The sequence below is a fragment of the Sapajus apella genome, unplaced genomic scaffold (assembly GCF_009761245.1).
Source record: "Sapajus apella isolate SASKATOON/1434 unplaced genomic scaffold, GSC_monkey_1.0 scaffold71, whole genome shotgun sequence".
In the NCBI taxonomy this organism is placed as follows: Eukaryota; Metazoa; Chordata; class Mammalia; order Primates; family Cebidae; genus Sapajus; species Sapajus apella.
Window position 1 is genome coordinate 101,916 of NW_022437011.1, and position 11,926 is coordinate 113,841.

At 44.0% G+C, this 11,926-nt stretch overlaps 2 protein-coding genes across 4 annotated transcripts in view; both read left to right on the top strand.

The window, feature by feature from the left end:
• The window catches only part of LOC116531427 (uncharacterized protein C6orf118-like), an 11,404-nt gene extending 982 nt beyond the window's left edge, over positions 1 to 10,422 (top strand). Inside the window, exons 2-5 of one of the 2 annotated variants that reach the window (XM_032250148.1) lie at positions 1,302 to 1,424; positions 2,572 to 2,631; positions 3,966 to 4,090; positions 10,212 to 10,422. In XM_032250148.1, the coding sequence (XP_032106039.1) occupies positions 1,302 to 1,424; positions 2,572 to 2,631; positions 3,966 to 4,090; positions 10,212 to 10,245 (342 nt within the window). In that variant the 3' untranslated portion in view covers positions 10,246 to 10,422. The other variant, XM_032250147.1, reaches the window with a different exon arrangement.
• Positions 6,543 to 8,476, top strand: LOC116531426 (histidine--tRNA ligase, cytoplasmic-like). Of its 2 annotated transcripts, XM_032250145.1 has the most exons (2): positions 6,543 to 8,100; positions 8,241 to 8,476. In XM_032250145.1, exons 1-2 carry the CDS (start codon positions 6,593 to 6,595, stop codon positions 8,335 to 8,337), a joined length of 1,605 nt encoding a protein of 534 aa, XP_032106036.1. In that variant the 5' UTR covers positions 6,543 to 6,592; the 3' UTR covers positions 8,338 to 8,476. The 2 variants fall into 2 exon arrangements, with proteins under 2 accessions (XP_032106036.1, XP_032106035.1); XM_032250144.1 differs by having other exon boundaries at positions 6,543 to 8,476.
• Positions 10,423 to 11,926: the final 1,504 nt, after the last annotated feature.

An 11,926-nucleotide genomic window follows, 5' to 3' on the forward strand; every position in this document is an offset into this window, starting at 1 on the left:
CAGTGTTCTCAGTGCAGTGTTCTCAGTGCAGTGTTCTCAGTGCAGTGCTGTCAGTGCAGTGCTCTCTGTGCAGTGCTCTCTGTGCAGTGTTGTCAGTGCAGTGATCTCTGTGCAGTGCTCTCCATGCAGTGTTCTCAGTGCAGTGCTCTCTGTGCAATGTTCTCTGTGCAGTGTTCTTGGTGCAGTGTTCTCAGTGCAGTGTTCTCAGTACATTGCTCTGTGCAGTGTTCTCAATGCAGTGCTCTCAGCGCAGTGCTCTCTGTGCAATGCTCTCAGTGTAGTGCTCTCTGTGCAGTGCTGTTGGTGCAGTGCTCTCTGTGCAGTGTTCTCAGTGTAGTGCTCTCTGTGCAGTGCTGTTGGTGCAGTGCTCTCTGTGCAGTGTTCTCAGTGTAGTGTTCTCAGTGTAGTGCTCTCGGTGCAGTGTTCTCAGTGCAGTGCTCTCTGTGCAGTGCTGTTGGTGCAGTGCTCTCTGTGCAGTGTTCTCAGTGCAGTGGTCTCCGTACAGTGTTCTCAGAGCAATGCTCTCGGTGCAGCAACAGGCTCATCCTCTGAGGCTTCCTTGCCACGTCCAGGTAAAGTGCAGCACTGCCCCAGATGCCTGAAGCATTAGCACATTCAATGGGGACAGATTGGGTAAAATGGAGGAGGAAGCCATCTGGGAACTGGTAAGCTGGGGGAGGCCCATCGCAGACACATTGGAGGCCATGTGGCTGCAACAGTAAATCGGATGTTCATAGGTCAGCCGAGGAGTCTGAGAGAGGGCTTGCCTGCCTGACCATGGAAGAGCAGTGAGGAGAGACGGAGAGCTGATGGGCACTGTCATGCCCTGAAGTATGCCCAGGCAGCATGTGCCTACAGAAGGTGCTGGTGTGAGGGGAAGATCTAGGATGGGCTGCTGACTCAGAGGAGAACAGCTGATGGGAGACTGACCACCTCCAAATAGGGAGGATGCACAAGGGAAAAGGAAATAGCAGGTCCCCCAGGAAGCAGGCAGACCTCAGGGTTGGAAGAGAGAAAGGGCCTTGGGGGACTGGGGAGGCAGAGATTGAACCCTTGAGGACAGGGAGGAAGAGAGTGAATAAAGAAGAAGAGTTAAAGAAAAACCCAAATGTTGGGTGACAGGGAAGCAAAGAAGCTCAGCAGCTGGTGGGAGGGATCAGAACTCCTGGGTGTGCCCCCCTGTGTCACCCTGCCCAGTCACCAGGGTGATGGCCGCTGTGTCTTCCCTGACGCCTGAGAAACTCGGTTCTGGAAGAAAAATGAAGCTGTCCTAAAATGGGCTGACTCTGTTTTTCCTCCAGGAGCTCCAGAAAATTTGCACATGCAGCCCTCAGCAGTTCAACAGACTGTACGTCTTTGGAAAAGTCTTTGAAGATATTTGTAAGAGTTCTTTGGTATTTGGTGATCTCTTGAAAGAAGTTAAGGTGAGAAACACATATCTTCAGTGTAACAATTGAGAAGCTTGCATGAGGTTCCGTGTACATGAATGATCTCAAGCCTCACAGAAATTCTGCTAGCTATCACGGGCCCCCTTCTACAGATGGGGACCGTCATTCACAGAGACTCGGGGTCATCTGCTTGCAGGCACATAAATTGTATAGGGGCCATGTGGAATTGACACAGTTAGCTCACTTCTTAAGCCCATATTTTCCGACTAAAACTCCCTGATTATACACAACCTTTTATAAATTATACATAAGTGACAAACTTTTTATTTTAAATTATTATAATTCAAATAAATTAATAATTAGTTATTTTAACATTACATGTGTAATTTTATATAAATCCTTATGGAATTACAGGTTTGTTGCAATTTCATTATGAAAGTGACCTTTGGGTGCAGTGGCTCACGCCTGTAATCCCAGCACTTTGAGAGGTTGAGGCAGGTGGATCACTTGAGGTCAGCTGTTCAAGATCAGCCTGGCCAACATGGTGAAACCCCATCTCTACTAAAAATACAAAAATTAGCCAGGCATGGTGGTGCGTGCCTGTAATCCCAGCTACTCAGAGGCTGAGGCAGGAGAATTGCCTGAACCCAGGAGGTAGAGGCTGCAAATAAAAAAAAAAGAAAGTGACCTTCATATAGAATCTGAGTTGAGATCATCTTGCTTAAAGATTACGCTATTCTTTAATTTTACTAATGACAAGGAATGCCTAACAGCAGAGACCTGGTGGCCTGTTCTCCAGTGATGCCTCATCACCTGGAGGCTCATCCTGGCAGGCCGGTAGGACTGGATTCCACAGACCTTCTGCATGGTGGGAGATCATTTGTTGTATGTGTGTCAAGGTGTTTTATGACATTCTGAAGTGATCAATACTTTATATTTTGTTGTATAATATTTTATGATATTCTGGGGTAATTAATACTTAATGCTCAAATATGCTTCAAAGATGGTGTGATTTTATAGTTGAGAACAGGTATACCGTTTAATGCATTGTAGGAACATTTTACATTTTTTTGAAATGATGTAAATTAACATTCTTAACTTCTGTATTATTTATACACACGAAACGCTTGCACTGTGGCCTCCCCACGCATGGCCAGTGGACTTTTTGTTTGTTTCTGTACAGGATGAATACGAACTCTACATGGCGACGCTCCTGGAGTCCCAGCGCCCAGCACAGTACGAGGTGACAATCAATTGTGAAGAGTCTGAATGGAGCCTCCTTATTCATGGCTTCATATTTCACGAGCAGTGGAAATCTTCCTGAATCCCACAAGCCCCATGTGTGCCCCATAATTTAGAATAGCTGATTTTTTTTTATTATAAGTGAGCTTATATTGCCTTTAGAACATTATTGATAAAGAACTTCACTTTGGATTGACATAGCATTCTTTATACTCCCAAAGAAGCGACATAACTATATATGTATAAATTGGGAATATAAATGGTTCTCTGCCAGTAAGTACCAAAAACCATTGTCCAGTCCTCACCCTGGTGAAAACACTGAGAATGCATTGTAATGGCTAGTGTGCTAGAAGCCGGCTCAAAACCCCATGATCTCTTCTTTTAATGGGTGACAGCGTTCCAGGTATTCTCTCAAGGGCTGGGTTAAACATGTGATTGGTCGAATAAGAAAATGCACTGCAGGGATAAGTTTATCACTTATAAAACCTAAGAAAATTGAACACTGTAGCAAAGATAACTTTGGCATTTTGAATTCAATAAACTTTAAAGATTAATTTTACTTCATAAATTAGGAAAGACAGTTGCTTCTTTTGTATATGAAAAAGCAAATCACAGCATTACGAGGAGATGAGTTCTGGTTCGCTCCTTCATCTAAAATCAGACGTGAGCACCGTTTTCTTTGTGCCGAGCCTTTCCATAACACAGACGCAGCCTTTGTCTTTACAAGAATGTGAGCGAAGTTTCCAGTGGGGAATCTACCTTGCTCCTTAGGTTGTGAGGTTGAGTGAGAAAGTGACATACGTCCCTATCTCGGTCAAACATGAGCATGAAGAGATTCCCAGACCAGCAGGGCCCTGGATGCCTCTTTCTGTGTCTGTGACCCTAACAGCCCATCCTCTGACGAGGCCGAGATCTCTGTGGCTTCCCATGTGAGCACAGCACTGCTTTACATCTGCGGATGGCAATCGCATTCACTTGGCTTCTTATTCCTGTAGAAGAAACGATTGCAGTGCCACTGACAATGTGCCTCCAGGACTTCACCCAGAGTGTCCTTCCCCCCACACAGGCCACAGGGGAGTTCACTACCATCTTTCCATTTCTTAGAAAAATTAACTCTTAACATACGGATAAACGTATTTTACTGGGAACGTCACCAATAGGCCATCCCTCCCCCAACGGCCATCCCTCCCTTCAATCCTCCCAGTTTACCTATTTTAACTAGAATGTATACGTTAACCCAGGGCACCCTGAAAACGCATTAATGACAAATAAAAAAGGGAGTCCTCCCCTCCTCCCCATGTGCTTGTCTCACCTCACGTGCCTGGTCCTGCCTAGGCTCTTCTGGCTCAACTCAAGGGGCTGGAGCAGAGGCCAGTGAAGACAGCAGACGTGGATCTTGCCAGGGAAGAGCTGAGGATGCTCGTGAAAGCCATAAAAGCAGCCCTGGAGCGCAATGACAGGTGAGGCATGAGTGGTGGATCTGATCTACGTTTAGATTATTCTGTAATAAAATCTTAAAGCGTTGTGACAAGCCTATCGTTACATTGTTTCCTGGTCTGGCCACTTGCACAGGCATGTGACTAGGATATTCTGCCAAGGATGGTGTTTCTGTGGGGAGAGTTTGGGGAAGTTTCTGAAGGAATTTCCTGTCTTTTTTGGTGGTCCCCTGAAGACTTACCAACAGGGGAGAGAGCTACATATCTAAAACACCTTTCAATGGTCTTACTGGTTTTTTAACTTACAAAGCTCTTCTAATATAACCTCCCTGCATTTTTTTCCAGGATCAAATCACAATTGGATAGGACATATTGTTTGTATGATTTTTAAAAAGAGATTAAAGGAAAACTGCAACATCTAAAATATCTTCAATACAGCAAAACAAGAAACAAAACCAAAAACAAAATTTGCCTTCAGTGTAACTGGAAGACAGAGAGCTTTGTATTTTGCTCCGGTTTGGCTTTTTTTTTTTTTTTTTTTTTTTTTTTGTGATGGAGCCTTGATCTGTCACCCAGGCTGGAGTGCAGGGGGGTGATCTAAGTTCATTGCAACCTCCATCTCCCAGATGCAAATGAATCCCCTGCCTCAGCCTCCCGAATACCTGGGATTACAGGTGTGTGCCACCACGGCCAGCTAATTTTTGTATTTTTAGTGCAGATGGGGTTTCAACATGTTGGTCAGGCTGCTCTTGAACTTCTGACCTCAAGTGATCCACTCATCTCAGCCTCATAAAGTGCTGGGATTACAGGCATGAACTACTGCACCTGCCCTCCAATGTGGTCTTGAGGTCTCTCTCACAAGGGTGGCTATGAACTCTAGCCCTGACCTGAAAGGGCTTCGGGAGGCTGGTGGAGGATGCCCTTCATGGGATGTGTTTTCATCTGGCCCTCAGGCTTAATGCCTAAGTGTCTGACCTGTGACCAGATGTCTCTCTCACAAGAAACCCGACTACACTGGCAGAAGCCCTTGTGGCCATTGTCTGGTGTGTTGTCTAGTTTATTCCTACAAAGACAGCCAGTCTCTGGGAAAGCCCTAGCTGGAAAAGGTGAGGTTCAAGTGTGCCTGTCAGGTGAGGGACAGAGGAGGCCACGGAAAAAAGCACACGAAATGGCAGATTTGTCACTTACAGATCCCAGAGAAAAGAGGGCAGCATACCTCGCAGCGGTGGTAGGAAGGGAGAACCGCCTGAAACACACTGTCTCCACCGGCAGGTAGGAGAGCAAGAGAGAGTGAGAACCAATGGACCAAGGCCTTGTTTGGGTCCAGAGCATGACCCAAGCAGGTTTTCCATGGGGAGTTCTGATCAGTGGATTTAGGGCAAGAAGGCACAAGTGCTGTGGGGTCGCGCTGTGTCTAGAAGTGGTTGCTGGGTCACTGTAACATATGCTCATGGCCCATGCAGGGTGTGGGGTGAGGGGTCAGTGGGTGGAGGAAAGTAGGTTGTATTTGGCTGGCTCATAGCGGGTGGTCACTGGGAGGTGGTTGTTTATGGCAGATATCTGGGCTGACCATTTTGAGGCACTGCGGGGAGGAGAAGGACTAGAAACTGTGTCAAGCAAGGGTGACTGAGCCCTGCTTCTGGAGTGAGAAAGTTAAACTTCTATTCAAAGTGAATGCCAAGGCAAAAAATAAAAAAGGAATTCATTGCAAACGCATCCAAAGTTTATAAATGACTGAAAATAGAAAAGAAAACATTTAGTGGCAGCTAACCAGTTTCCACATCCCTGCTGCAAAGCTTTGTTTGTGAGAGCACTGAGGTTTTGGGAAAAGTTCGTGAAAGAGAGAACAGGGGAGCTGGAAGGAAGCCTAAAATTGTTCTAAAACCACTTCCAGAGAGAGAATCAGTGTAAGCGAGGAAGCCACATAGCTGTGCTGTGGGGCTGATGGCAGCACTGACTGTGACGGCTGGGGTGGGGCGGAGCAGGGTTACTTGGAACAGTGTGGAAGTGAGAAAACAACTTTGAAATAGTAATGATGCAAGTGAGAAAGGGGTTAAAGGAAAGGTAGCGGCATCCTTTAGAAATGTCCAATGAAGGCAAAAGAGAGCAAGAAAGGAAAATGAGAATCCTGTAAAAAGAAAAAAATCAAGGTGCACACAGCCCTTCCACATTCTGCCCTTCTCTCTTCTAAACAAGAAAACAATCCAGGACTATCAAAACAAATAAAAAAAAACACCAAAAAACAACAAATCAATGATAAAATAGCATAATTTGCTACACTGATGGAAAAGTATCCATTTGAGTTAGCAATCTCACATGCTACTCGCAATCACTAGTCCAGCCTGCAAAAATGCAGAGATGTAAATAATCTTTGCCTATACGAACTACTCAGAATAGAACAGAAAATGAGAATCCAAATGATTTACCTGATGAAAGTCCGTGCCATACCAAGGAATAATAATAATAAAGTTGAAGGAGACAGCCACAGCAGGTCTAGGCAGCAGTCGGCTCAAGTGGGCAGACGGGATGGCGGAGCGTGCGGCACTGGAGGAGCTGGTGAAACTTCAGGGAGAGCGCGTGCGAGGCCTCAAGCAGCAGAAAGCCAGCGCCGAGCTGATCGAGGAGGAGGTGGCAAAACTGCTGAAACTGAAGGCACAGCTGGGTCCTGATGAAAGCAAACAGAAGTTTGTGCTCAAAACCCCCAAGGGCACAAGAGACTACAGTCCCCGGCAGATGGCAGTTCGTGAGAAGGTGTTTGATGTAATCATCCGTTGCTTCAAGCGTCATGGTGCAGAAGTCATTGACACACCTGTATTTGAACTAAAGGAAACACTGACGGGAAAGTATGGGGAAGACTCCAAGCTTATCTATGACCTGAAAGACCAGGGCGGAGAGCTGCTGTCCCTTCGCTATGACCTCACTGTTCCTTTTGCTCGGTATTTGGCAATGAATAAACTGAACAACATTAAACGCTACCACATAGCAAAGGTATATCGGCGGGATAACCCAGCCATGACCCGCGGCCGATACCGGGAATTCTACCAGTGTGATTTTGACATTGCTGGAAACTTTGATCCCATGATCCCTGATGCAGAGTGCCTGAAGATCATGTGCGAGATACTGAGTTCACTTCAGATAGGCAACTTCCTGGTCAAGGTAAATGATCGGCGCATCCTAGATGGGATGTTTGCCATCTGTGGTGTTCCTGACAGCAAGTTCCGTACCATCTGCTCCTCAGTAGACAAGTTGGACAAGGTGTCCTGGGAAGAAGTGAAGAATGAGATGGTAGGAGAGAAGGGCCTCGCACCCGAGGTGGCTGACCGCATTGGGGACTATGTCCAGCAGCATGGTGGCGTATCCCTGGTGGAACAGCTGCTCCAGGATCCTAAACTATCCCAAAACAAGCAGGCCTTGGAGGGCCTGAGAGGCCTGAAGCTGCTCTTTGAGTACCTGACCCTATTTGGCATTGATGACAAAATCTCCTTTGACCTGAGCCTTGCTCGAGGGCTGGATTACTACACTGGGGTGATCTATGAGGCAGTGCTGCTACAGTCCCCAGCCCAGGCAGGGGAAGAGCCCCTGGGTGTGGGCAGTGTGGCTGCTGGAGGGCGCTATGATGGGCTAGTGGGCATGTTTGACCCCAAAGGACGCAAGGTGCCATGTGTGGGACTCAGCATTGGAGTGGAGCGGATTTTCTCCATCGTGGAACAGAGACTGGAGGCTTTGGAGAAGGTACGGACCACGGAGACACAGGTGCTTGTGGCATCTGCACAGAAGAAGCTGCTAGAAGAGAGACTAAAGCTTGTCTCAGAACTGTGGGATGCTGGGATCAAGGCTGAGCTGCTGTACAGGAAGAACCCAAAACTACTGAACCAGTTACAGTACTGTGAGGAGGCAGGCATCCCACTGGTGGCTATCATCGGCGAGCAGGAACTCAAGGATGGGGTCATCAAGCTCCGTTCAGTGACTAGCAGGGAAGAGGTGGACATCCGAAGAGAAGACCTTGTGGAGGAAATCAAAAGGAGAACAGGCCAGCCCCTCTGCATCTGCTGAACTAAGCAAACTATCAGAGGAAAGGAAGTGGGACTGGCACTATTTGAGGCTAAGACAAACTGCATATGTACTTCAGCTGCTTTGCACTTTTCCATTTCAGCAAGACCTGAAGAGTGGTCAGAACAGAGACTTTTAATTTTTTTGATGGTTATTTTATTGATCACTGGCAAAAATGGCCAGGTACTACACCTTTTTCATACAAAGCCCTGGGAGCTTAAACCAGTCTTGTGTTCCTGGGCTACAAGAACTTGGCCTGAGATGGTCTCATCTGCAGAGCCCCACACCAGATGAGGCAGACGCCTCCCTGCAACCAGTCGCTGAAGGTCCAATAAAATGCCTCATGCCTCAAAAAAAAAATAAAATAAATAATAATAATAATAATAATAAAGTTGAAGAAGAAACCTGTAGCACAGCACTCCAAGCTAAATTAGATGTTCCCAAAAGAGCATTTCAGGATGCGAAAACAATCTTCAGTCATAAATTTAAAAACTAAGCAGAGAAATCAGCAACAATAAAACAAGATAACAACAGAGGAAAAAATATTTGAAAAAGTAAAAATTATATCATATGTCAAAACTAAATTCTGAAATGCCCAAGGAAGAATAGTTTTGAATGAAAATATAATAAGGAGCATTGAGAAAAAGTGGGAAAATATTTAAAAGACTGTAAATAAGATAAAGAAATCAAAAGAGTAAGAGAAAGTAGGTGAAATAGAAGATAAGCAAATAGTGTCCAGTTCACATTTAATTAAAGTCCCCAAAGAAGAAAAACAAAGCAATAGAACACAAACATAAGTAATATTTAAAACTACTACAATGTGTAAAAATTTTCTGGAATATTTATACATATTGAAAAGTCTTTTATCATTATCGTTAATCCATCGAATTCCCAGTTTATTAATTTTTTTTTCTTTGAGACAGGGTCTTGCTCTGTTGCCCAGGCTGGAGTGTACTGGCATGATCATGGCTCACTGCAGCTTCAACCTCTCAGGCTCAAGGGATCCTTCCACTTCAGTCTCCCAAGTAGCTGAGACCACAGGCACCACATTTGACTAATTTTTGTATTATTTTAGAGATGGGGTTTCACCAGGTTGCCCAAGCTGGTCTCCATCTCCTGGGCTCAAGGGATCCACCTGCCTTGGCTCTTCAAAGTGCTGGGATTACAGGCATGAGTCACCATGCCTGGCTCCAGTTCCTTAAAATTGAGGATCATAATACCACCATGTTTCTCTCTTAATCTTCAATGAAATGAACTAATGTGTGTAAAAATCTTAAACGGTTAGGCCCTTTGTAGATATTTGGCATTAACTTATTTGCATGTTGGTGTCTTAGATCAAATCACAGTGTTGTCCTCAATATATGTAATACCTATTAGACTCCTTTTTGTCTTCTCCTTAAATCTATAAAACATAAGATAGTTGATTTAGGTTATTCTGAACCAAGCAAAGGAAACAAAGAAGTTTTTTCCCTTTTTTAAAAAGTTTCTTGTATTTTATTTTTAATTCAAACATTGTGAAATTTGTAAATTGTATCTGTTGCATAGAATGATAATACACAGCAAAGATGCAGTGTATTCTAGCATCGGGGAGGTCTTTCCATAGCCCTTGACATGTTGTTTGCCTTTAAGCGTAAAAAGCTGGGTTTGCTTTTTGTTTGTTTGTGTTTTGCCTTCTTCCTTCTTAGCAATTCCATGAACAAAAAATACAAATAAACTCTCTAGGAAATCATTTACTTTAAATTAACTAACTCTTTAATGGCTTATGCAATCTTTGTAAGAAGGTGTTATCTTGTTTGTTTAACTTGGCTGATTTAGGCTGTCATTTAATAAATATCTTCAGAGTACCTGCTGTGTTAGAACATTAAGCAGATTTATTTTAATTTCTCAACTATAAAAGACTTGAGGTGTAACATAGACAAAAGAAAAAAGATTAAAGGGGATCTAATATTTCCCTATTTTTTTATCATCACATTGTAGACTCAGGAGTGAACTGGCGATAGAGCGGGCATTGCTGCAGTCTGCAAAGAAACGATCAGGCGAGTGTCTATGTGATGTCCTGCCGATGGGTGCTTTGCTGTGACCTTCATTATTTCAGCTGCTGCAGCCTTGGCTGCCTGTCTGTCAACTGAGCCATTCTGGAGCTCCTTCTGAGTTTTGTGGCGAGAATTCAACATGTTCACCCACATCACCCAAGAGCACCGGGCCTGGCATGTGGTGGTCACTGCCTGTTTGTTGTTCATCTTTTTATTATTAATTGTGAGGAAGAATATGCATTTCATGGGGAATTAATTATGTTTTATGAATATTTATGCATGAAATAGATATTAAAATTACTTTAAATGTATACAATTGGAATGCAATTAAAAGATAAAAGTAAGTTTAAGTATATTGCTCATTAACCTTGACTATTTTCCAACTGTGAAGTGAAATGCCGTTTTCCCTCTGAGTTTGTTAAACACTCACTCATACTCTACTTTTAGATATTTTTTCTCAGTGTCTTGTAGGATATGCTCACAGGCCCAGCCTGTTTTAAGTTCTTAGTAGAGCTTGGCCTCAAAGGACCTTGTGCGAATGCTTTTACTGCCTTTTCCCGTTTCCGCCTGCTTCCTCTTTTCTACCTCCGAGCAGCACGGATGGTGTTAACCCTGCTGGATGTTCTTGCACGGGTTTCTTGCGGCCAGATTTGCATCCTCTTGCCACGCCCACTCTCTGTCCCAGGCTGACTCAGCTTCTCCTTCCATCCTCCCCTTCTCAGGGCTCAAAGGTCTCCTGTTTTCTCCCTTCATCCACCATGTCGTTCGTTCTTTGTAGGGTTCCTCTCACAGGCAGGCTGTGGAATAGGACCCACGCTTGGTGTTTTCTGTTTTCTTGCTTTCTCTTAAAACAGGCCCAAGATTTAAAAATAAAATCAAAAACCAAAAAAAGCAGACACTTAAAACCTTTACTGCTGGCCACTAATAAGAAAAATGGTAATGGTGAATAAAAATAAGATGCAGTGACTAACTTTCTAGAGCTCTAGTAACCTTTCTTCATGTTTGATCCTAGCCCACTATTCCCATCACTCTGACTGCAATGGAACAAACCTGGTGACCCTGGTTCTTCCCGCTTTATCTTTTCCCAAAGCCTTCTGTCTCAGAAGCCTGCTCTTCTAATCATACACGTTTGCTGTGGAATGTCCCCATTTTCATACCTATTTCTTGAGGGTTTTTAGAAAAGGGGTGAGTGTGGAGGTCACTCGCCTGGCTGGACACCGCTTTTGGCCTCTTTGACCTCACCTGATGGTTTTAGGCTGAAACCTTCAGTTTAGATTAAGGTGGGGACCAAACACTCTGTGGTAGTTTCTCTCAGTTTGTGTAGAGCTTAACTATGACCATTTCTATCCCCTTAGCTAGCTCATCATGTGTCTACTTAACTAATCCCCCCAAATTTCCAAATTTAATATCAAAGATTTTCCTTCTTCCAAATTTGGCAAAGTTGAATGACAGCATGACTTCCATCTTGTTTCCTATCTACAAGTAAGGGTTATTAATATTTCTGACTGCTTTATTCCCATTGAAAAGTAGTAATTGTTTATTCTCAAAAAAATTAAGTCTCACCACTCCATTCAGTATATAACTCTGCTGATTGATGACAAATTGGCCTTGGTGGTGGATCACTTGACAACTCCATTTCCTTTTTATCCTCTTTAAATGTTGATATTTTTTGGAGTCCAGCATCTCTTTGGAAGAATTGGCATTTTAAAAAATTCCAAATCTATTTTTTCTACTAAAAACCCTTCATTTATTTTTTTTTTCTTGTGTGTTTCATAGG

Coding starts and splice junctions, on each gene's coding strand:
- LOC116531426 (XM_032250145.1), top strand. CDS start 6,593: ATGGCGGAGCGTGCGGCACTGGAGGAGCTGGTGAAACTTCAGGGAGAG. Junction 8,101..8,240: donor ATCAAAAGGAGAACAGGCCA/GCCCCTCTGCAT, acceptor AAGAGTGGTCAG/AACAGAGACTTTTAATTTTT.